Source organism: Delphinapterus leucas, chromosome 20, assembly GCF_059928025.1.
Source record: "Delphinapterus leucas isolate spDelLeu-1000000601 "Yukka" chromosome 20, BTC_Dleu_Yukka2, whole genome shotgun sequence".
Taxonomy (NCBI): domain Eukaryota; kingdom Metazoa; phylum Chordata; class Mammalia; order Artiodactyla; family Monodontidae; genus Delphinapterus; species Delphinapterus leucas.
Window position 1 is genome coordinate 49,660,543 of NC_143148.1, and position 26,260 is coordinate 49,686,802.

The 26,260-nt window shown below is 38.4% G+C and overlaps 1 protein-coding gene across 1 annotated transcript in view; it reads left to right on the forward strand.

Annotated features, from left to right (window-relative positions):
- The window catches only part of CNTNAP4 (contactin associated protein family member 4), a 268,480-nt gene that overhangs the window by 198,419 nt on the left and 43,801 nt on the right, over positions 1-26,260 (forward strand). The window contains exons 11-15 of the mRNA XM_022583147.2: positions 598-704; positions 3,595-3,714; positions 14,493-14,690; positions 18,954-19,110; positions 23,499-23,626. Of these exons, the coding sequence (XP_022438855.2) occupies positions 598-704; positions 3,595-3,714; positions 14,493-14,690; positions 18,954-19,110; positions 23,499-23,626 (710 nt within the window). The remainder of the gene's footprint in view (positions 1-597; positions 705-3,594; positions 3,715-14,492; positions 14,691-18,953; positions 19,111-23,498; positions 23,627-26,260) is intronic.

Here is a 26,260-nt window from a genome sequence, read left to right on the forward strand (position 1 = left end):
GCTGGACAGATGTCGAGTATGGCTGTATTTCTCTTAAAAATTTAAGATATCCTGGGAGCCCCTGTGATTTTGATGCAGCATCCTAATGCATCCTGACCCACTGCTTGGAGTTTGTGCATCTATACTGTGCATCTTCAGCATTCCTGGATGTATACACCAAGTGAAGAGAGATGTCCCTCCCTCCCACTTCCTTCTTTCCTTCTCTCTTCTTTATTCCCTCTTCCTTTGAATATTCAGTATAGTAAATCAGTATGATTAAATGTTGTTATTTTATGTAAACTATTGATGTTTCTGACAACATATTGAATTAGTGTTATGTCACTAGGGAAAAGAAAGGGCTATGATATAGTACGACATGTTGAAAATTAAGCAGTCACAGCTACCTGAGAATTGGTTGAAACCTGATGAATTTATTGATCTAAGGTTTAGTTTTGTGATTAAGGTACCATAACGACAAATGGAATGACCATTAGTCACGCGGTATTTACTCGTTAGGTTACTGTTGACATTATTCTTTCACACGATCATGTATAAATCGGCAGTATTTTGTGATTTCTCAAAATGAATAGTAGTAATTGTATCTGCACCTTCTTTTAGGTGTTTGCCCAACTATTGCGAACACGGTGGTCAATGTTCCCAGACCTGGGACACCTTTCACTGCAACTGTACAAACACTGGATACAGGGGAGCAACTTGCCACAACTGTAAGCCACATACACCTGTGGTTCTTGCCTCTGTCCTGATTCCCTTATTTATTTCCCTTTTTTGTTGTTGTTGTGTGTATATATGTCCATGTGTGTACAACCCTGGATCTTATTAGCATTCAGTTGATTTCTAGTTCATTTTTAGTCCACACTTCTTTTCATAAAGTAGTCAAGGTAGCTTACAGAAGCACATAAAATAAAGCAAGACAGAAAAGAGTAAGAGAGCTGGTAAGGGGAAAACACGTGTAGAAAACAAAGGTAGCTAAGGATAAGCATAAAATGCAGTGCAGAATAGGTGATCCTTCAGTTCTCTTGCAACTCCATTAATAAGGATGATGAGAATAAGGATGGTAGAAATGGAATTAATCATAATAGTTAATTTTATTGAGTATTTTCTAAATGCCAGGTACTGCTCTAGTATTTTACATGTGCCAACTTATTTAATTCTGAAGACCACCCTGCTAGGTGGGTGTAGTCATTGTTATTATCCCTAGCTTACTAGGTTACAGGGGGAGATTAATCACCATGCCCAGAAGCTCCTGAAATAGTTGAGGCACAGTGAGAATGTGAACGCTTGCAATTATGCTCCAGAGGCTGGGACCACAACCAAATACTCTTTTCCTGTGTTAGAAGCTGTTCATTTTTTTCCTGGTGGAAAGTTTTGCATGTGTCGTAAGACTCATGTCATTTTCTTGTCTACTTGTTCAGGACGTGGGATGGGGAGACCCAAATGCCCATTTTTTCCTTCCCATTTTTTCATATTGTTGCTGACATTGCTGAGCAGCTTAACTCTCAGGACTATTGGCCCGTAGCCATGACTTCAGGCAAGGGCGCTAGGTGCAGTCCCACTCTAGTCTCTTCACTGTGCACTGCTTTGTACTCCTGCTGGAGTTGAGATTGGAATCCTGAGCTCCCACCCCTGGAGGCTCCACAAGGGACTCTCAGAAGTCCTGACTCAGGGCTGGAGAGGGCGTGAGCAGGGGCAGCGGGACCTTCTGGCCTCACCCTTGTGCCTTCACCACTGCAGCCAGTCTTTCCTGGGGCATCAGCTTGTGTGGGTTGGAGTGCCTCATAAGAACAGGAAGAACGCCTGCTGTCCCTCAAGCCAGGGCCAAGTTACTTGTCCCAAGTCACCAGCAGCAAAGGGACGGTGTATTTTAATTCTTCATATCCGGTATCATCCCAATTGTAGTAACTAACTCAAAACAGAAAGCTAATAGAATGTGTTTTAATTGACTATTTGTTTATTTTCAACTGTTATCAATGACCAAATCTGAATAGGAACACAAACATCTCTGAGCCAAAAAAATCAGACGGTGAATAAATAACGTATTTTCATCTGTGGCCCACAATGTGATCCAATCATTGAGTTAACTTATTAGGTTCTTGAGCAGGTAGTCTAAAGGAGCCGAAGGGTTTTGCCAATGACCATTCTGGGAAATGGGGCCAGGATGATAAACCCAATTATAATGAAGCCATCAGTATCGTTAGCCTGAGTTGAGGGAGGGTGAGTGATGGGGGTCTTTTAAAAGGTTTTACTAGAAAATAATATGTTAAACAGTCATGTTATAAAAAGCCAAGTAATACACATAAAGCAAAAGTACTCCCAGTTACCCTCATGCAATTGTGTCCTTTCTAATACCAGCCCTCTCTGCAAAGTTATGTTTATATCCCAGCCTCTTTCAAAGAATTTATCAACGCATATATGCGTGTATAGTAATAGTATATATAGTAATATATAAATGAACCATTTTCATATGCCCACTTCACTGCACAAAATACAAATGTGACTAGAAACCAATCCATCTTATATTTCTGTCTGTGTAGTATACAATAGCAATAAAATAAAACCAAGAAACTGTGGAGGAGTAGAGAAGTAAATATGTATGATTATCTGAAATCTCTGTAACATTGAGAAAATTAGTTACGTTATTTCATATGATCTAAAAACTCATTAACATAATTTTGAAAATTTAGAATAGATCACGGAATGATATTCAGGGGATGGTTTATTTCTCATTTCACAAAATTAAAAGCTTGATGGAATTCACCATTACATTTGGCCAAGTGTTCAATGAGATGAGTGCATCATATACAGTTGTTAATATCAAACCTTGTACATGGCAAATATATAATTGTGTAATTAAAAACATCCAATTATGGATCAAAACACACTGAGACCACTTGAGGGCATATATTTTATATTTCTTCTGCTTTGAATTTTAATTGTCTTAAATTCTCATTACAGAGCATTAGAGAAAGTTTCTTATGTAAATTACTTCTTAAATTATTCACGAGAAGCTTTGTAAATCATATTTGTTTTATGGAGAAAAGGATTTTACCTATAGATAATTTTATGTGAGAAAGGAGACTAGTTAAAGCATTATTTAAAACTTTTCTATTGCATAATTTTTGAATAACAGCAGATTATTTAAGGAGATTACACTGTTGTGCTTCACATGTTAGGTTATTACAAGGTGATACTAGAATTAGAAATTCCAGAATGGTTGTCAAAAGATCCATTTGGATGCATGTCCAAAATGGAAGTCACATTATACTTATAAGGATCTTAACATTTAAAACACCTACCATCTCCTTTGTTGTTTTACCTAATGTAAAAATGAACTAAATTTTTATTCTGATATTCCTTTAACCATAAAAAGAAATGCCATAAAATACAACCTCATTCTTCCTTTTTTCTATCTAACCTTCTTTCAACCATAATAACTTAAAAAATGAGTTTTGTTTTAAAGTGTGTGTTACCTTTTCTCCTGGTCAGTAATGTACATACAAATTTCAAGACTTGGAGTATTCTGTGTCCAAATTAAAATTAAAGAAATTAATTTTATACTAGTTCACTTATGATGATACTTTTTTTTTTTTTTTACAGCTATCTATGAGCAGTCATGTGAAGCCTATAAGCATAGAGGAAATACTTCAGGATTTTACTACATAGATGCAGATGGAAGTGGTCCCCTGGAACCATTTCTTCTATATTGCAATATGACTGGTGAGTTAATCAATTTTCATTTAATAGTTAAATTTTAAACACACAAAATTAAAATGAAACAAGTAAGAGGTTGACATAATTTGCAACTTGATTAAAATGTATATTGTTCAGTAGAAGAACTTAAAGTAAATCTTTAAAAAATAGTTTAATGGTGGTGATTTAAAATGTCATTATTTTCTATGCATGTGGTATCTGTGTAGAACATCTAATAATAAATGTATCTTACTAAGTCCCAAAACAAAAAGGATAGACTTTATTCCTCTTAGAAGATTGATACACACCATATGATTTCACTTATAAGTAGAATCTAGAAAACAAAACAAATGAACAAGCATAACAAAAGAGAAACAGACTCACAGATACAGAGAACAAACAAGTGGTTGCCCAAGGGGAGGGGAGTAGGGGGATGAAAAAAAAAAAAATGTAACAACTGTGGTAATGAATGTTAATTAGCTTGATTATGGTGAGCATTTCACAATGTATATTCATATGAAACCATCACATTACATACCTTAAATATATACAATTTTTGCCAACATAAAGTGGAAAAATATTTTAAATAATAATAATAAAAGAAAAAAGATTGATACACATGAAAGCTTTGAAAATATTTTCTTTTTAAATTTGGGCAAAAATGAATTTTATTCTTGAATTCTTTACTAACATAAACTTAAAGAGGAATTAATAGTCTTGGAATATGTGTTTGATTAAATTCAACATCCATTCATGATAAAGAGAAAATGAAAACTCAGTAAATTACCAATAGAAGAAAATTTCCTTAATTTGTTAAAGAGGACCCATAAAAAAACCTACAGCACATATCACAGTTTATTGTGAAATATTGAAAACTTTACCCCTGTTACCAACATTAACACAAAGATGCCTGCTATTATCCTTCTGTTCACCATTGTTTTGGAGGTCCTAGCCAGTGCAATAAAGCAAGAGAAAGAAATGAAAGATATATGTACTGGAAAGGAAGAACTATGACTCTCATTATTTGTAGATGGCCAGGTTATGTATTGAGAGTATTCTCAACAATCTACAGACTAACTATTAAAAGTTAGGATGATCACTAGATATCAAGTTAATGTAAAAATTAATTTCATTTTTGTATACCAGCAATTAAAATGAAATTTTAGAAGATTCTATTTTCAGTAGCATCAAAAACCTCAAATACATGGTAATAAATCTTTAAAAAGATGTGTACAACTTTTATACAGGTAAGTGTAAAATACTCTTGAGATAAATTAAATCCTAAATAAGTGGAGAAATATGAAAGTTTCCTTGATTGGAAAACTCAATACGGTGGTATAAACGTCAGTTCTTCCCAACTAGGTATTGATTCAGTGCAAACCTTAATTAAAATTTCAGCAGTGTGTTTGTTCGTTGGTTTAATTTTTTTGGTGAAAATTGGCAAACAGATTCTACAATTTATCAGTAAATTTGAAGGGACAAGAAGAACCAAATCAATCTTAAAGAGTAAAGTTGGAGGACTCAACTCTACCAGATATAATATAGACATTATATTGATAGGCTAAGTAAAACAGCATGTAATTGACACAAGGATAAACAAATAGACCAATGAAGCAACACAGAGAATCTATAAACAGACTCCCTCATATATGGATAGTTGATTCATTGCAAAGGTGGCACTGATGAACAGTGAAGGAAAGATGGTCTTTTCAACAAGTGGTGCTGGGGAAAATTGTCTGTAAATATTGTAAAAAAGACTGTTGATCCCTTCACCGTCAAACACAAATAGATTCTGGATGAATCGTGCAGTCCAGTGTAGTGGCCACTAGCAACAAATGCCTATTTAGATTCACATTTAATTAAAATTAATTAATATAACTAAATGACTTGAAACAAATTTTCAAGTTCAAGTTAATTCATTAAAATAAGATTAAATTAAAAGCCAATTCCTCAGTCTCACTAGCCACATTTTAACTGCTCCATAGCCATCTGTTCCATCATTGGAAAAAGTTTACATTGGATAGCGCTGTGTCAGGAAGTCAGCATTTCATGGAGCAAAATAAGCAGAAAAAAGGAAATATGAAATTGAAGCAGGAGGCTTGGCAGAGGAGGATTTACTACTTAAAATCTGGCAGTGAATATCTAGGGAAAGAGCCTTCCGGGCAGAGAAAATAGGAAGTGCTAAGTCCTGAGAGAGGTGATCTCACCAGGTGTGTTCAGAAAACAGCAGCAGATGAAGTGTGACTGGAGTATGGTGAGTAATCTGGGAGTAGTAGGAGAGCAAGAGGGAATCAAGTGGGCGGGGGCAGGAGAGGAAGAGTCATGGGTCCTTACAACATGTAAGGTCTCTGGTTTTTACCCTGAATGAGCTCAGAAGACATTGGAGAGTTTTAAGCAATGGTAGATGCAATCTGACTTCCTTTAATAAAATCATGATTGCTCCTGTGTTGGGAAATGCCTATCTAGGAGCAGGGGTAGAAAGGAGTTAGAAAATGTGTGTGTGTGTGTGTGTGTGTGTGTGTGTGTGTGTGTACCAAATACGTACATACATATAGATAAGATGTATATGTATAATTGGAGTTTGGAAGTCTGTTTGGAGACCAAGTTCAAGTAACGCAAGAATCCAGGGAAAAGCTGGAGATGGTGGGTTGTACTGGTTGATACAATGTAGATGGTGGACAGAGATTAAATTTTCTCATTGAGTATGTGTGAGGAATGAGAAAACAAAAGGAACCAAAAAAATAACACCACATTTTTGGCTTGGGCAAATTGGAGTGATTAAGTTGCCATTATTTGAGATGTGGTCAGAGAAGGTTTGAAGGGAAAGATAACGAGCTCAGTTTTACACATTTTGAGTTGGAGATGTCTGTTACACATTCAAATGTGGAACTGAGAAGCCAGTTGAATATGTGAGCAACAGTTCCTTTGTATTAATGTGTAATTCTGAAAACTGCAGGGTAGTGGTAAAACCTTGGCCACAAATATTCGGGAAAATTACTATAGAATGTGTCTTAGAGATTTTTCATATAACACAACCAGGTGGCTTCTGTTTGCTCTCACCATCGTTGAGGACGCTACCTGTCTTAGTCTGTTTAGTGTTGTAGCAGAATGCCACAGACTGGGTAGCTTATAAACAATAGAAATATTTCTCACAGTTTTAGAGGATGGGAAGTCCTAGGTCATGGTGCCAGCATTGTCAGGTGAGGGCTGTCTTCCAGATTTCAGACTTCTTGTATCCTCACATGATAGAAGGAGCTCTGTGGGGTCTCTTTTATAAGAGCACTAATCCCATTCATGAGGGCTGCTCCCTCTTGACCTCATGACCTCCCAGAGGTGCCACCTACTAAAACCATTACCTTTGGGGGTTAGTGATTCAACATATGAATTTTAGTGGGGGACACAAACATTCAGACCATAGCACCGCTCCAAATGCCAAAGCAACCTGAGACAGCTGATGACTCTTACATGTTTATCTCCTCAGTGAAATTCCCCAGTCGGCACAGACTCCCAGGTAGTGCCCTGAGGCAGGGGGGTTAGGGTGAGACGATAAAATCAGTGTTTTTAAAAATCTTCCCATTTGATGCTTTTGTGCACCCAGGTTTGGGAGTGGCTGTTTTCGACCTGTGGTTCTCAAACTTTAGAGAACACCCCGCTCTATTATGTGAGAATTGAACATAATAAATGTGAGAAGACTTCACAGAGAGAAAAGGAAAATTTTGCAAATGAAAGATATGAATTTAAGTGTCAAATAACTTTCTGATTTTTTCTGTTTGTGTTGTGAGCGAGATTTAACAGTCTATCGCTGCATCCCTGTGAATCCTGCGTTCCCACAAAAGCACCCTGAACTATTCATATGCACATGCTTTATGAAGTTTTGATTCTGCGATTCAGATGCCTCTAAGTATCTGTAATCTTTAAAGCTTTAAGTAATATCACACACACACACACACACACACACACACACACAGAGTTCTCATTATCTGTGATAGTAATGTTCTGTAAAGTAACCACAGACACTTGAATTAGTGAATACTGAACCATTGCTCCCAGGGAATTACAGTAAGATTAGGTTCCTGCATGCCTCTGGTCATAGTATTCTCATCAACTGATCAATATATAACCTTGTTTTACTAGTGTTTCAGACTAAAGACACCTTATTTAACACATACTGTTGATTCATTAACATTGAACTCACAACCAATAGCACCAGAACTCTTACCTGAAGGAGGCTTTTCTATCACATGTGTTCTCAGAAGGCACATCACAGCCTTCTTGTGCTTGGGAACCCTGGACAGCTCTTCAGCTCTATGCTTGGAGGCCACTTTAAATAGTGAAATCACCAAGCACAAAGACCATGGCACAAATAGGATACGTGTTTACAGTATGAGAGCTGAAGCAAGGAGTCAGAGTGTGGCTCTGTTCAACTTCAGCTGGGCAGCTGAAATTCATATTGGGCAACTCGGTTTTTTTGCTTTGTGTCTACAGACATACAAGAGCACCTCAAGAACTGATTTTGGGATTCATATAAATTTTGGTGAGTAGGCAGATTCACAAATGATGAGAATCTGCAGGTAATGAGGATGGACTGTATACACATACATGCATGCCTACATTATGTTTATTATGCATAATAATTCAGTGATTTATAGGCCATGTACATTTTTCATGACCATCTAAATGGTAGGGAAATTATTAATTTCATTTTATTGAATGAATTATTTCATTTCTATTAAATCAACATTTACCTTGTCATATTACTAATATGCCTATTTTAGTTACCTGAGTCTCAACTCTGCAATTCGAAGAAGTAGATTTATGTATATATACACACACAGGGGTTAAAGGTGCTTTAGCAAAATTATCAAAAAGTATTGATGAAAAAGAGGATATTCACAAAACTTAAAGCCATTTGAAGAGCAAGCAGTGGACAGAGACACAGATAATCCAGTTAGGAAACAGGGAAGTATCTTCAGAAGCTCCGGAATATTGAAACATATTCAAACGAAAGTGACAGTCCCAGAGTGTAACAGCCCAGTGAAAAATGCACATTATAACTTGAAACTTTGCTTACTGTTGTGGTTTTGCAAATGCGGAAACTAAGTCTCAAGGAGGTTGACAGAGGCAGACTAAGGAATATCATTAGGGATAGATCAAGACATCAAACCTTGGTCCCGTCTCCTAGCCTGAAAATGTTTCCACTAGAAAAGACTACATTCTACCAATGTCTCATTGCTTGTAGCCAATAACATATCCTCAAGGTACAGAAATCAGGTATACCAATTATGAAGGCAAGACAAAATGCTGAATTGGCAGCTTGCAAATGTGTAACTGAAAAAAAAAAAGTTCTTAGTCTAGAATTACTGTTCAACAGATGATTCCACAGGGATTTAAATATCTTTAAGCATTACAAGCTAAAAGATACAAAGAAAATCCCTTTTGAATGGATAATTTCCTAAAATATGTTAAAAACTGAAAATTCTTTCTAAGCAGAATATTCTAAATATAATTTTAAAATAATTAGGATAATATGAATCCCAGTGGTCGTCTCTGTTGAAATGTATAGGGCTTTTTTGTTCTTCTTGTACGCTAAAGCCATTGCTTTCTCTGTAAAGAAATAGTTTTATGTTCAAGAAATGTCTCAGCATCAAATATTGTACTGTAAGGACAGTTGTTTCAGCACAGAGAAATTGCTGAGAGGTATAGCCGTGGCTTTTTAACTTTTGTGAAAATAATTATGGTTTTTTTTTTAAATATCATTCCTTATTTTTTATTAATTTATTTATTTTTGCTGTGTTGGGTCTTCGTTTCTGTGCAAGTGCTTTTTCTAGTTGTGGCAAGCGGGGGCCACTCTTAATCGCGGTGCGCGGGCCTCTCACTATTGCGGCCCCTCCTATTGCGGAGCACAGGCTCCAGACGCGCAGGCTCAGCAGTTGTGGCTCACAGGCCTAGCCGCTCCGCGGCATGCGAGATCCTCCCAGACCAGGGCTCGAACCCGTGTCCCCCGTAATAGCAGGCAGACTCCCAACGACTGCGCCACCAGGGAATCCCTAATTCTATGGTTTAAAGTCACCTTTTCCCAGTGCCCCACTACCAAGACTCCTGGATTTAGTTTCACTGACTCAGTAAGTTTAGAGACCAAGGTCTACTCTATTAAATCCAAGCTCCCCATGTGATTCTGGGATAGGGGCCCCTGAGACCCTTTCATGAGAAGTCTGGAGAGTGTTAAGACTTCCCTGGTGGTGCAGTGGTTAAGAAGCCACCTGCCAATGCAGGGGATACGGGTTGGAGCCCTGTTCTGGGAAGATCCCACATGCCTCAGAGCAACTAAGCCCGGGCACCGCAATTAGTGAGCCTGTCCTCTAGAGCCCGCGGGCCACAACTACTGAGCCCACGTACCACAACTACTGAGCCCGTGCGCCTAGAGCCCATGCTCCACAACAAGAGAGGCCACCACAATGAGAAGCCCGCGCGCCGCAACAAAGAGTAGCCCCCACTCGCTGCAACTAGAGAAAAGCCCGCGCAACAAAGACCCAACGCAGCCAAAAGTAAATAAATACATTTATTAAAAAAAAAAGACATAATAGCAAAACTATCTTTACTTTAGGGATTTCAATAGTAAAGACCTTCTTAATAGCTATGAGAGTTAATAACTCACTATCGTTATTCAAATGCAGCCTTGTTTACATCATGTTTTGCTCTAGGATGCTAGCTTTTCTTTCATCTCCCAGCTTTCCTTAACACAGCACTTCCTACCCACTCTTACAGTCTTTATCACCTCTATCACCCGCAGCTATTAATCCTGAAGGAACACATACTCTGCAACTGTGTTGCTTAAACAGCATGTTTTTTCTTTACACTGTTATCACACTAGAAAACAGCAGTCAGCCCAAGATAAATCAAGTTCTTAATCACTCAGTTGCTTTACATACAATCTATATGTTAGAAATCACTTTCAGGGAGAGACACCAGTAAACCCAAACTGCCTTTCAATGTTTTAGTATATATATTAATTTCATAGATTTTCTGCTGTCTCTTCTTATTTCCCTGTGTTTCCTTACCTTGACAACTCTCTTTGCACTTGGTAAAGGATAATTTTCCAAAAAATGACATCACGACACTCACACAGATAGAAAAATAAAAGCTAAAAATCACGTTTTGAAGATCTTGTTTAATGTTTAACCTTATTCCTGAGGAAACTGGTAAGATGTTACAGTCAGTTCAAAGAGGATTCAAAGAACAGACATATCCATACATCAGTAATGCTGAAGTGACTGGGCCAAGGGAGGCAAAACTGGCTTCTTCCCTAGTGGAGGAGCCCATCGACCTCTACCAGGTTGAATTTCCTGGTCTGTAGACAGAATTACTTGTAAGGAAACAATGCCTTGCTTGCTAAGCAAAACAAATAGCAAAAAAACTGGAAGTCTGTGTTAAAGGATAATTTAATGTAAATATGTCTTAGAGATAGTGGATTTCCCTGGAGGGATTTGAAGCTTATCTCCCCCAGAGGTATTTACCTACATTGTAAAACCCAAGAACTTGACCGCCCTCTCCTCAGAGATTTGTTGCATTCCAGAGTTCCTCTCTCACTCTTTGTCAGGGTGGAGATGTGCCAGCCATCCTCTATAAGCTCCAAGTCTTGTAATTTGGGGGTCCCTCTCTCGTGGTACAACTGCAGTAGGCTTAGGTGCATCTGGCACTCACTGCATCTAGAGTGAGAGAGTTAAAGATAAATAGATACAATGTGTATAGAAGGCAAGATAACTTGTTAGCTTGCAAGTGGGATGTCTCATACCCTTCACAGTTTCAGCCTTATCATTATTTTGCAGTTGCATCAGATGTCTCCTATTTACAAAGTTCTAAAATAGTTAAGAGGCAATGAAAATCTCAGAGCCACCACAGAATGACAACCAGATAACCTGGAAGGCTGTGCTCTAGTCTGGACAGCACTTTGTTTTTATTCATTCACATGTTTATTCCTTCAGTGACTAATGTCTTTTTCAGCACTTGCCAAGCCCACGTGCCGGAGATACTATAGTTAGCAAATCAGAACCTATCAGTGTAGTTAGCAAATCAGAACCTATCAGTCTTCTAATAGTGGAAAAACCGATAGATTAAATCACAAAATACTGAATTATGCATTGTGAAGGCTACTTTTTTGTAGTTGTCATTTCTAAATAGGTATTTGTAGAAATATCAGATAACACAATCACGTCCGAAAGAACAGTATAATAGTTTGCAGACGTTCCTCTATTAGTAAAGCACATGCGATTTGGAGCATGGATGCTGGGCTCTCATTCCCATTGCTCAGAATCCATTGTGATGCTTTCATTGTCTCTGCTTTGCCCTGGACATCTTGATTATCTGATAAACACGGCATCCCAGGTAACTTCCTCCTTTGTAGCGCTTTATAACTAGAAAATGAAATCACTTACAGAAACTATCATATGGAAATTTTAGAATTTCAAAAGGAAACATTTCTATGAGCAGCCCTTTAACAGCTGTCATGCACTATGGCCTTGGATTTCTTACAATACCTTAAGAGACCTTACAAGAACACAGTGTGTTCTTCATGGCCCAGTGGATGCTAAGTGATAGGGAAGTCCCTCTCAGGGTGACCCAAAAAGCAAAGAGACAAAGGTTTCAAGGAGGTTTATTGTCCTGCTCTTTCAGCAGCTACTCAGCCGGAGATGAGCTGCTTCATGCACGCCGTTGATTCCCCACAAGAAAAGATGAATCATTCTGCTGAATAATAAAAGCAGAGTCCAACAGAGGCTAGGCTAACAGATTTGCCTGGTTAATAATCTTAAATTTCTAATAGTCAAGATTGTGTGGCTAAAATGTTAGAATTTCAGACTTAATATATTGCCCCCTATATTCTGCCCTTTTTTTTTTTTTCTTTCCAAATTTGGAAATGGAGGCTGAGATTTCGCCTGACTTTCTTAAGGGCACAGACACATGGCAGATCTGCAGCTCAGGTCTCCTGGTGATCTCTCCACTGTACTGCTGTCTGGTCATCCATAATTAATTTCATGAGCTTATATATCATGTCCTCTTTAAGGAAAATAATTTACTGTTAAAGCGCTTTGGTGAGCTGAAATGCAAGGTGGAAATAAAAGTAACAGCTATTGTTTCAGAGGAAAATAATGATCCACGCATGGAGGGGAGTAAGGCTGTCAAATTTGCCTCCTGTCTCATTTACTTAACAGAACTCTCTACTCAAAATTCTGATGACCAGGAGACGGGTGGGACTGAAATTTCTTGTTCTGATTGTGTTGGTCCATGTGAATGTATTAGCTAAAAAGAGGCTGGCGGGGATTTCTACCTACTCTTTTCCTCCAATTTGGAATATTCTTCTTAATACAGAAGAGTTATGTGATTTAACAGCACATTAATAGCAGAGTTTTGACAACTTCCAATCTGTTTCTCACCTATTAAATCGGAGGCCTTTTGATTAATGTGTTCTTGGGTCTGCGTATATCACAGTAAATATAATAAATTTATTGCTGGGAAAGTTGAAGGATAGATACAATATGCCATCTTCTGTTACAAACCTTGTCGGACTTTTGTTTCATCTAAACAGTTTTGGTAATCAGTATGATTGAAATGTTTACAGACATTCAGGTGCTAATAGTGATAGCTCTAGTACCTACTCAAAGATATATTATTTCTTGTGTTAGTTGAGTTGCTGATGCTGTACTGCATGTTCAAAAAAGTAACTTCTGGGGCTTCCCTGGTGGCGCAGTGGTTGAGAGTCCTCCTGCCAATGCAGGGGACACGGGTTCGTGCCCGGTCTGGGAAGATCCCACATGCCGCAGAGCAGCTGGGCCCATGAACCATGGCCGCTGAGGCTGTGCGTCCGGATCCTGTGCTCCGCGACAGGAGAGGCCACAACAGTGAGAGGCCCGCGTGCCACAAAAAAAAAAAAAAAAAAAAAGTAACTTCCTATTTGCATTGCATAATTATGCACATCACATGATACCAAGATGAATATTTCAGATTTGCTTTTAAAAGAAATAGATGTATTTCTGGTGTAATTTCCTAACATCTGTGTCCGATGAATATATATTTATGTGTGTGTTTGTGTCATAATCATATTATATATAGTTTTGTATCCTGCATTCCCCACTTAAATATTTTGTACATTTTCCCATGTTATGAAAAAATCCTCTATTCAAAACTTGATGTAAAACAGAAATAGATGTACACTCATAATTAAAAATTGTCTGAAGGGAGGTATATATACAGGCCATAAAAGTTTGACTTTCTTTTTGCTGGCAGGATACAATAAGACTAGAAAAGTCATTGTTTACGTTATGTCATTTAAAATATTTTACAAATTCAAGGATACATTTTTTTTTCATATTGTAACATCTCTGAATTCAGGGTGCGTTAACAATCAACAATGTTTTACAGTTATAATAGCATCATTTTTTTCTTTCTTGAAGAAAAATAATGACACGTCTTCTAAAAGCAGAATGTGAGATTTGATGAAATGCACCACAAGTTTTAATAATCAGTTTTCTTAACATTTTTCACCATGAATATTTTCTGGCTGAATTATATGAAAAAGTAGAATAAAAACGCTGCAAATGCGTGGCAATCGTATAAATTTCAGGGGGAAAAGTCACTTTAGTATAATTTAAAAGTTTTAGGAATCCATTTGTGTTGATTCTACCTCTCAGAGAGGTTTGATGACTAGAAAACTTCGACTCAGATAAAAGGTGATTTTGATTTTCTTTATTTATTTTAACTTTTGCAGACTAGTGATGGTCTCCTCTCTTTCTTCCCCCATTTCTGCATACAAGAAACTGCGTGGACCATCATCCAGCACAATGGCTCCGATGTAACAAGAGTCCGCAGTACCAATCCAGAGAACCCCTATGCTGGATTTTTCGAATACGTGGCCAGCATGGAGCAACTGCAGGCCACAGTTAACCGTGCGGAGCACTGTGAACAGGAGCTGACCTACTACTGCAAGAAGTCACGACTTGTAAATAAGGAAGGTAAGTACATTGGGGCGTTTGTCCCCCTACACACGTCGCACAGTATGTTTTACTTAACCAGCTCCTGCGGAGTTTAAGTTGGCCAAGATGGAGGCCTAGAGCCGCCTAGTGTGTGTGCTCCCTGTGTCTTTAGCAAACGTGTCGCAGTCTGGAAGTCACAGAGATGCTGTTGTCTGAAGAAGAGAACAAGGTCAGTTCACACTGAGCTTTGTTCAAAGCCTTGATTGTCTTTAGAGTCTCTGCCTGCCCTTAATCAGAGAACTGCACAGAAAAGGGCTTTGTTCTGACACTCGATGAATGCGCGGTGTTGATCCCTCATAAAGGGCAAGTGACACATACGGTTGGTTTTTACCATGGAAAAGAGTTAATGAAAATATGAACCCGTCTTCTGAGAGTGGCTATTCTGTGCGACTCTTTCACGGGTTGTTGGCAGTTACCCTCTGGGTATACCTGAAAATTAGAACAGTCTGCTGGAAACAGGTTTGTTTTTTCTTCAGCAGCTCAAGGAGGAATCAGAAAACCACGTTTAACTCTTTCTTTTACTCTACTTTTAATAACCAGTCTCCTCCTAAATTATGGTTCTGGTCTTGTGTTTTCTCCCTTTAGAGCATCTCATTATGTGACAATATCTCGAGTCCCACCAGCTCTGCCTTAGTGCGGGCTTTAATGACCTAATTTATGAAGTTACTGCAAGATCTTTCCTACTGGCCTCTCAGCCGGTCATCAGTCCGTATCTCCTGCCCACCCACTGTATCATCCAAAAGATTAATCTTCATGAAGAGAATTCACCTCTAAGAAACACACTGCTTCCATCACAACACTTTACTGTTTAAGAAGCTCCAGTGCCTTCCTAGCTCTTCTGTCCAGTACGGACTCTTCCGTCTGGACACCTCAGCTGCGTATTCTGGACTCACTTGCCTATGAACCTTCATGCCGCTCCCCAGCACACTGTTTTCTAGCAGCAGTAATCAGGTGTATTTTTCTTCAGTAGTCAGAGAAGATTCTAAGACATCTGCACAATAAAGCTGCTTTGTTCCCTCTCATTTGTCGTCTTAAGAGAGGTTGGCGTTCCAGACAGAATGACAAGAACTTTAAAATGAAATGTGTTTCATATGTGAATATCATGTGTTATGTGGGTCATGCAGAAAAATTTTGAACTCCTGGTATGACCTTTGAATCTTTTGTTTCCAGTTAAGCCCCAATCCTATTTACTCGTCTACCCACTTAATCCAGTCTGATCATTTTCTCCCATATGCCTGAGTTCCACTCCCTCTTCCTCCTTTTCCTCCTCCTTCTTTTTCAGAATGTTCTCATTCAGCCTCTTAACCCCTCCTAACTCTTCTCATCTTGCTGGTATCCCCTCAAATCTTAACCCCCTGAAACCCCAATCCCATCTGAGACTGACCATCAGATAGTTGTGGTGCAAAGAGCATAGGATTTAGAGGTGGGGAGAGAGATCTGGATTCAAGGTCCAGGTCTCTTGTTGATTAGGTACAGAACTTGGATAGAAGAGTCTTTCTCAGTCTTTGTTTTCTCGTCGCTGAATTGGGGCCAATCATACCAACCTCAGGGGGGCGTGGTCGTGGCTGGGTGGCATAACACATACAAAGTGCATGAAGCGAGCTCCTCCCTTCCCAGCTCTCCAGGGCATCGTGGTTATAGGGAACCTACCGGTTCAGTATGCAGCCGATTGTTCATTATTAGTGAATATTGATAATGGAATCTAAAAAAGAAAAATAGGTAAGCAAGTACAGCAGTGTATTCTAAGAAGAATGAGAACCATAATTTTAGAAGGGAAAATGAATGTGATGGAACAAAATGAACTGAGTTGCTTAACTAGAGAAGAAAGGAAAGGAAAGACAATCATCAAAATCACAAATGAGTCAAACTCTAAAAGAACCAGAACACGGAATCCCCAAGAATGTTAGTGAGCGAGCACCACACGAAGTCAGGGAGACAACAAGGAGTGTGAAGGACTCCCAGGTGTTTGGCAACCACTAGTAAAGAGAGTAGTAAACTCTAGAAGGCTGTAGAACAGATGATAAAGATAACTGTTAAATACACAGATTTTCCTCGGGTCTGTGACGCTAGAATTCATGTAGAATGGATTTGAGGTGGAAAAGAGGGAACTATTTGGATTTGGAGGTCACAGTAAGAAATGTATGGGGAAGATCAGGAAGGTGGTGTCAGACAAGTTAAATTTAAAGTTTCAGATCTTGAGAATATAGCAGCTTCAAGTAATAATGGTGCCATAATTGTGGATGAATAAAGTTAAATGTATATGAAAATGTTTCCGGCAACCTGTGGGTCTGCAGCTCAGCACACTGGAAGGATGCTCAGTATGAATACTCAAGCCATTTGGGATTTTAACTCTGAGAATAGAAATGATCTACCATGATCTCTGATACTTTATCATTTTAATTTCAACTTTAAAATTTTTTCATGCTTTTCTTAATTCTTCCTTATACTTATGTAAATTCTTTAGGACACTTCAAAAAGTCTTGGAGGAAACTGAAGGTATTTGGTATCTTTAAAACATTAAGTGGTTTCTATTTGTAGGGAAAATAGCAAATTTATTTACTTATTTATTTTTGGCTGTGTCGGGTCTTAGTTGCAGCACGCTGGATCTTTGTTGAGGCACGCGGGATCTTTCGTTGCAGCGCAGGCTCTTTTGTTGCAGCACACAGGCTTCTCTCTAGTTGTGGTGTGCGGGTTTTCTCTCTCTAGTTGTGGCACGCAGGCTCCAGGGCTCCTGGGCTCTGTAGTTGTGGTGTGGGTTTCAGAGTGTGTGGGCTCTGTAGTTTGCGGCACACAAGGCTCTCTAGTTGAGGCACACGAGCTCAATAGTTGTGGCGTGCAGGCTTAGTTGCCCCACAGCATGTGGAATCTTAGTTCCCTGACCAGGGATCGAACCCGCGTCCCCTGCATCAGAAGGTGGATTCTTTACCACTGGACCACCAGGGAAGTGCCAGGGAGATAGCAAATTTAGATGCGAAAATATTATTCAGTATTTAGGAATAATGATTTATTTTTTAAATCTGTGAACACATAACGTTTTAAGCAGTATGTTGAAATAAATCTACTAAATGCTTCAAGCAGGTTTCGCCTTCAGTTGATCAGTTAATCATGCAATTAAAGAAGATGAAGATTCTTGATATTAATTAAAGCATAACACAAGCTTCCAACAACTCCTTGTTTTCCCGGCATAGTGGACAGGAATGTATAGTAACGCTGGGAGAGAGGTTGTTTGCATCAGCACAGGTCCAATTTAATAATAAGTTTTTATGAGGTTTGGCATTTGTAAGTAAGGGAGAAATTAGTAAAAGTAGGGCTAATGGCAGCAACTTAAAAGGTTTGTAAGTCAATGGAAAAATGATCAAGCACCTTTGAGGAGCTGACTGATTTGATGTCACCTTCTTCTCATGCCGTGATTCTCAAGTGACTGTGAGTTTTCCTCTCTAACTTGTTGTTTCCCTAAGACAGATTGCCTGCATGCTGCATCTAAATGTTATGTCTATTCTTTGCTCTAGTTCCTTGGCATCATGTTTAGTCTTAGCTCTGTGAAGGAGCTGGTCGCTGAACATTCATCATAGAGATAAATGCATTTGGTTAAGGGAAACTTTGTTTTTGAGTGGAGTATCTGCTTCAGGCGTAAAGATCTCTCAGTGTTATTTCTGTAGTCTTCAAATAAGTAGCCAAGCCAGTAAATGGAAGAAAAAATGTACACTTTCAAACATATCTTAAATCATAACAAGGGAATGCTGTAATATGCCTAATGTTTAATAAACACCTAGTTTATTTTTAGCCAATAAATATATTGAGATAAATCACTAACTTTACATAGCATTTCATAATGTTTTAATGGGCATTTCATGATCTCAAATCAATTTTGTTTCTCATATGTTAATTACTGTGGTTTATAATTTGATGCCTTCTTGTTTCGAAAAATTATTTTTAACAAAATTACATGTGTGATCTGCTCTCAATACATTTATTTTTACTATTATGCCTGAATTAAATAGGAACTGCTGGTTTCTTTTCTACTCAAAGAAAAATATATCAATCACTTAAGCTTAAATAATGAAATATTTTTTTAAAAACTTTCTTAAGGAAATGCCATCAATTACAGTGTTGGGAATATCACTACATCAAATCAATCTTTCTCCGTTTATTCTTTTTAATGACTTGGGAAGGAGGGAATTATACTGGATGGAAGGGTTGGGGTATAGAACAGATGTCACATTTCTCACCTTTGTCTTTCAGATGGAACCCCTCTGAGCTGGTGGGTTGGAAGAACCAATGAAACACAAACTTACTGGGGAGGTTCTTTACCTGATCCTCAAAAATGTACTTGTGGATTAGAGGGGAACTGCATTGATTCTCAGTATTACTGCAACTGTGATGCTGACCGGAATGAATGGTGATTTCCATATGATTTCCTTATGCAAAATCAAGTTTATTATTTTTTTAAATGAGTCACTCAAAACATATATAAGTAGGCAGATACTAAACGAGGTAGTACAGTGAAGAAATTAAAGGTACGTTTTGATGAAATGTATTACAATCTGAATTCTAAATGGTAAGATCACTATCTTTTTATTTGAATTTTTTGGTAATGGATCATGAGTCATACACCTTTTATTTCTGTAATATGATGAAACAGAGGCATCTGTTTCATGTCTGCTTTTCATTTTAATTCAATTATTCTCTTTAAAATTAAGTATAATTAAGAATTATATTATTCTCAAAATATATTTACAGCCTTTAATTACTAACACATCTCTTCAATAATCTGCCTATAAAACCTTTAAATATATAAACTTAGAATTTCCCACAATTATTTAAACGTGTAGCTCTTTTATTTTCTTAAAGGATACACTATGCTATGAAAAACTAATATTCCATTTATCATATTTTGAAAAAGGAAATCTATAATATTTAGGGATTTGAAAATCGAGCTTGAAATATCCCATTTATTCATTTGACATTACATTTATTCATTTGTCAAACATCAAAGACTGTTATATCAAAACCCAGATTATTTTAGAATACCCTAAAGGAGGCCTCTATATGGAGTCATTGATTATACTCTTATTGTTATATGTTCAGTATGAAGAATATTGTCTCTCTTACTCAAGATTTTTCAAAATTTCTACTCCTTTGGGAGATACTTTTTTTTTTTTTTCTCGCTGCCTTCACAGAAAATGCCCACACAGTAATAACGTATTTTTAAATGTGAATAAAAAAAATTTTAAACTAATCTAATCACCAATAACTCTCCAATGTCTGCATGACATTTTATTCATCAAAAATAATTTTTAAAAATAAGACTTTGAAATTTTTCATATTAAATTCTGCTTATGCTTAAGTAGCTTGCATAGAACTAACCTAACCCCAGATAACATTTGTAATCCCAGGAAAACTATTTATTAAAAACACCTACTTGTAGCAAGTGGAGAATAACCAAATGTAGGCAGAAACTACCAGGGTTGGGAGCCTTCAAACCTTAAAAGAAGGGAACTTAAGTGGGTGAGATTTATGTTTATGTGCCTTTTCCTTGGGGCTACTCACCAAACCACCTACCATGGAGTGGCTAGAACTCAAAGAGAATACTAGATTTTTTTTGGCAGGGGATATCAGAGGAAAGTTCAGAGCAGCCAGAATGACTAGAAATTGATTTCTGGACATGTCAGAAAGGAGAAAACCACTTAAGGGGAGACCACTATATCAACTCCTCTCAGACCCCTGACCCTTGAGCTGCACATGCACAGGGGAGATTTCTAGGAACCAAGCAGAGAGATGCAGCTGGGAAAGTGAACAAGCCACACAGGAATTTCAGCAGCAACCACCAGAGGAGAGAGAGAATTTAGAGCTTAAGTCTCATTAATTGAGATGGGCTTTGTAAAGCCCTGAGCTTTCCATAGAAATGACAGAAGGTCCACTGCCTTTACAGCAAAGACGATGTCCGAGAACTGAGTATGATTGAAAACTACAAGTGAAACTGACACAGGCCCACCCTGATGAAGTAAAACCTCCATTATTGTGACAAGGTTGTGATTTAACTGCTTGTGAAAACAAAAGAAGTCTTCAGAGAATGATAACAGAATCCAGAGTCTCTACAATGTATCACCCATCATATCCAGAATATTATAACAATTATTGCTTATTCCAAAAGAGAGTAGACTTTGATCCAAAGTCAAGAAAATAAAAGTACCATTAGGAACAGGCCCTGGGACACAGGTGTTTGATCAGCAGGCAAAAACTTTAAAGCAACTGTTAAAAAACGTATGAAGAATTGAAGGTAAAAATAATCACAAGTAAACAAAGGGTATTCTAAACAGATAAATGAGAACTTTATTAAAGAAGCAAATGTAGGGACTTCTCTTGTGGTGCAGTGGTTAAGAACCTGCCTGCCAACGCAGGGGACATGGGTTCGATCCCTGGTCTGGGAAGATCCCTCATGCCACAGAGCTCCCGAGCCCGCACACCACAACTACTGAAGCCTGCGCGCTCTAAGGCCCGTGTGCCACACGTACTGAGCCCCTGTGCTGCAACCACTGAAGCCCATGTACCTAGAGCCCATGCTCCACAACAAGAGAAGTCACCACAGTGAGAAGCCCGCGCACTGCAACGGAGTGTAGCCCCTGCTCACTGCAACTAGAGAAAGCCCGCGCACAGCAACAAAGACTCAACGCTGCCAAAAAAAGAAGAAAAGAAAAGAAAAAACGAAGCAAATGTAGATTTTAGAACAGAAAAGTACAACATCATCAGAAGTAAAATATTCACTGGATAGACTTCAGCTCTTATGGGAAATAGCAAAGGGAATCTTCAGTAAACCTGAAGGTACATAAGTAGAAATCATTCAGTCTGAAGAACACAGGAAAAAAAAAAAAGATTGAAAGAAACATTGACAGACCCTTTGTGGCTTGTGGGAAAATATCAATGATTTAACAGGCAAGAAATTGGAGTCCCAGAAGGGCAGGAAATAAAATGAGGCTTTATTTATTTATTTATTTATTTATTTATTTATTTGATGAAACTATGGCTGAAAATTTCTCAGATTTGCTTAATAAATATCTCTGGAAGCAAGCCCCCAAGATGGCCCCCGATTTTCCACACTGCCTGTTGTTCACACCATTGTGTAACTTCCTTCTCTTGTATGTCGCATGGACCTTGTGACTTGCTTTTAAGAACAGAATATGGTAAAGGTGATGAGATGTCACTTCAGAGGTTGGGTTACAGAAGACTGTGACTTCTGACTTGCTCAAAATTCTCTGCGTCTTCTAGCCTTCTTGTTTCAATATAGCAATCTGCCATGTCGTGAGCCCTCGTGGACAAAGAATTGAGGGTAGCCTTCAACCAACAGCCAGTGAATAACTGAGGCTGTCAGTCCAACAGCCAGCAAGGAGTAGAGTACTGCCAGCAGCCACAGGGTGAGCTTGGAAACAGAGCCTTCCCCACTCAAGTACGGAGCTGATTGCAGTCCTTGCCAACACTTTGAGTATAGCCTTGGGAGAGACCCTGAGACAGAGGATCATAAATCAGAAGAATCATAGACCGTAAAACGTCGTGTTTTAAGTCACTGCGTTTTGGGATAATTTGTTATGCCATAGTAGATAACTAGTACAACTTCAGTGTATGGATTCCAGAAACTCAGAAGATCTCAAGCAGAATAAAAACCAGAGAAAAACACACCTGGGTTTGTTGTTCACGTTGCCAAAAACCCGTGATAAAGATGAATGTTTTCAAAGTAGCCAGTTTGGGTGAATCTGGTAGAAGACATTCCATACAGGGGGATAAGGATACAAATGAAGGCTGACCTCTCATCAGGAGCACAGGTCAGAAGACAATGGAATGATACCTTTAGTGTGCTGGAAGAGGAAGCACTGTCAACCCAGAATTCTCTACAGGACGAAAATACATTTCACAAATGAAAGTAAAATAAATTCCTGTTCAGATTAAACAAATGCTGAGAGAATCTGTTGTCAGCACAACTGTACCGTAAGAAATACTGATGGAAATTCTTCAGGTTAAACAGAACTAACACCGGATTAAAACATAGATCTTCAGGAAGGAATGAGGGGCACTGGAAATCATGAATATGTCAGTAAATGTAAAAGCCAGTGTTTAAATTTTTCTCTTGATTAGGTAAATTAAATTATAAAGTTTATAACATCTGGATTTAAAATATATTATTACAACCGTAGCACAAAGAACAGGTGTTTATGTAGGGAAGGATGTTAAAAATTATCCAATGGTAGGCTTCTGACATTTTATATTAAGTAATACAACATAAAATATAAGTAGACTGTGATGGATTAAGGATGCGTCTTATAATGTATAAAGAAAATACTAAAATACAATAAACAGTCATATAGCTAAAGGGTGAGTAAAAAAGTAAAATCGAATGCAAAACAATATGCAGTAAACCAAGAGGAGGCATGAAAGGGGGAGCAAAAATACAAGATATCCTGTGGGAAAAAAATAAGAAACAAATACCAAAACGGTAGATCTGGAAACACACTACCAATTATTACACTAAATGGCAGTGGATTAACCATCTCATTTAAAAGGTAGAAAATGGCCAACAGAGTTTAAAAATCACCAACTATATTCCGTCTGCAAGGGACACTAAAATGTTGCCATATTCTTCCATTCTCAGTTGAGTAATTTGATCCTGACTCTTCTGTGTGTGCAAATTTAGCTCAGAACATCTTGGCTTTGAAATGCAATAAGGACTATTGTTTACTTTATAATTATGTTCATCAGAATAATTTTAAGAATCTTGCTGTTGTTACTGTTTTTTAGGACCAATGACACTGGATTCCTTTCTTATAAAGAACATCTGCCGGTAACTAAGATTGTGATCACAGACACCGGTCGACCACATTCAGCAGCAGCCTATAAACTAGGGCCTCTGCTCTGCCAGGGAGACAGTAAGTGGTGGCGACGTGCCATAAACATGTCTGAGGAAAGTGATGTCACTTGAGAACCATGTTTCTATCTTATAATAATTAATCAGACTTCTCTTGTGAAAACTCATAAGCAGTATCTGAAATCATTCCTATAGTCAATCAACAAAGCGCCCCTTATAGAATGCAAAGCCCGGGAATAAATGCTGTTACAGCAAACCTTGTTACGAGTCCAAGAGAAAGAAACCACAAAGCATTTCTATTTGATTGGTTCATAAACTCATTCCATCATTCCTAAATGTCTGCATGCCATTGTCTATAAAGGAAGGCCTCAGTGCTACATAAAATTATCAAGAATGTATGGTGAGTTTTATACTGTTGGGCTTGGGGTGAAATTAGAACATCAGTAGAATCTTATGTTAGTTTAATCAAACACATTTCAACTTTTAATCTCATTTTTTTTTCCAGTTTGTGTGTGTGTGTTTTTAGTCTAAATCAGTGGTACCTGCTGTTTTGTATATTCAATGTATTAACACTCTAAACTGGAATTTTTTAGTTAAAATATAGTTTCATAGAAAATACATATTTTCAGCAGGGAATGAAATTAGCATACATATCCATTTATAACCTCTCTGAAGTCAGCTAGGTTAGAGACTGATGCGTCAATTATTTTTGCTTTTAGTTATTTCCAGAACTTAAAATGCAAATAGAAGAAATATTTATTTACCTTAAAAGTATATCCTAGGGCTTCCCTGGTGGTGCAGTGGTTGAGAGTCTGCCTGCCGATGCAGGGGACACAGGTTCGTGCCCCGGTCCGGGAAGATCCCACATGCCGTGGAGCGGCTGGGCCCGTGAGCCATGGCCGCTGAGCCTGCGCGTCCGGAGCCTGTGCTCTGCAACGGGAGAGGCCACAACAGTGAGAGGCCCGCGTACCGCAAAAAAAAAAAAAAAAAAAGCAGTCTGCCATTATACCTACCATCCCTAATCTTTATCACCTCTACTTCCTGTTCTGCCAGTAGGCCTTAAACAGCCACTTAAAGATGACATAGGATATTTCGTGCAGAGAAAAGTTATGTGCAAAGAGATGAGATTGTAAACGCAGGATGCATCCTGAGGAATGTGATGATTTTGCGTGACTATAGAGAAATTGTTCTGTACATCACATGCACTCTTCACTGCTGGCTCTGATCTTAACCCTTCAGGGGCTCAGGCCGGCTTCCTCCATTTGCCACCATCCCTGGGGAATTGTTCTGCTTTGACTAAGGTCACTCCCAACTCTGTCCCTTAGGGGTTCTTTCTTTCAGACTTCCTGTCATGAACTTAAGCACACAGCATCTTTTCCCTTAGGGCAGTGACTCTCCATCCAAGGTGATTTTGCTCCCTCAGGGGACATTTGGCAATATCTGGAGACAGTTTTGGCTGTCACAACTGTGAGGGGTTTTATGCTACTGGCATCTAAAGGGAGAGGCCAGAAATGCTGTAAATATCCTACAGTGCACAAGGCAGCCCTCCACCACAAAGAATTATCTTGTCCAAAAGGCCCATAGTCTTAAGGTTGAGAAACTACAGCGTTAAACTTTTGTGACCACGGGGATGCAGAAGGAGGCTGGCAATATCAGGAATGAGGATTTACAAATACTGTAAGGATTTAGAGACCTGCTGATTAATATCTGACTTATTAATGAAACAATCACTGAGAGCTTTCCTTGGCCTTCTTGTCCCCCATATCTACTTTAGTGTTGAGGCTCATCGCCACATAAGGTCATAGAGCATTTTCTGCATAAAGGGCCCTTTTTAAAAACTTTCTCAGTCTGAAGAATGATGGTGGCAGAGTAATGAATGCCCCCGTTTTCTCTGTATGGGCAGACTGTATCTCTGAGGGTGCAATGCCCTAGACACAGTTTTTTTCCTTCCCAAGTGAGATACACTGGGCAGATGTAGGGCTTCTAGTTATGGGATCATGCACAGTGGGCCTTATAAGCAGAGGAAAGATATGTGGATGTTATCCTGAAGGCATTAGGATCGGAACACTAGTTAGGCCTGGGATAATTTAAGACTTAGTTTAATTCTTATGACCCAACTGAAAGCATGGAAATCAGTTACAGACCTAAAGACAGGAAGGTGACCTTTGACGTAAGACAAGGAAAATGATGAAGGCTTGAACTAGGCAATAGTTGTCATGGGGCTTAAATAAGGGGCTCAATTAGGGAGGTAAGTTCAGTATGATTTGGACGGGAGTGAGGGTGAAAAGCTGTGAGGATGATCTCCAGCCTCCTGACTTGAGTAAAGCAGGTAGCACCGTTTGTTGAGACGATAAGAATGCTAGTACCCTTCATTGAGACACAGAATTTTTAGATTTTCTTTGAACAGAAAAATGGAAAGATGAAAATAAAAAAATGATATTTTGGATTTATCACACAAACCAGAGATGTTGAAAATTTCATATCTAGCCATATTTTTCTAGGAAAGAAGACAGAAGCCTTGAGAAAGCAGGACAAATAAACAAAAATGAGTGAGACCTACAGGTACCAGATATGAACTTGCTCCTAACTCCAAGTCTTTCTTTTCATTGTTTTAAATGTAGATGGGTATAAAATTTTGTGTTACCACTGCTATTATTGCTTAATGTCAGAAGTCATAGATAATATCGTTAGGTGT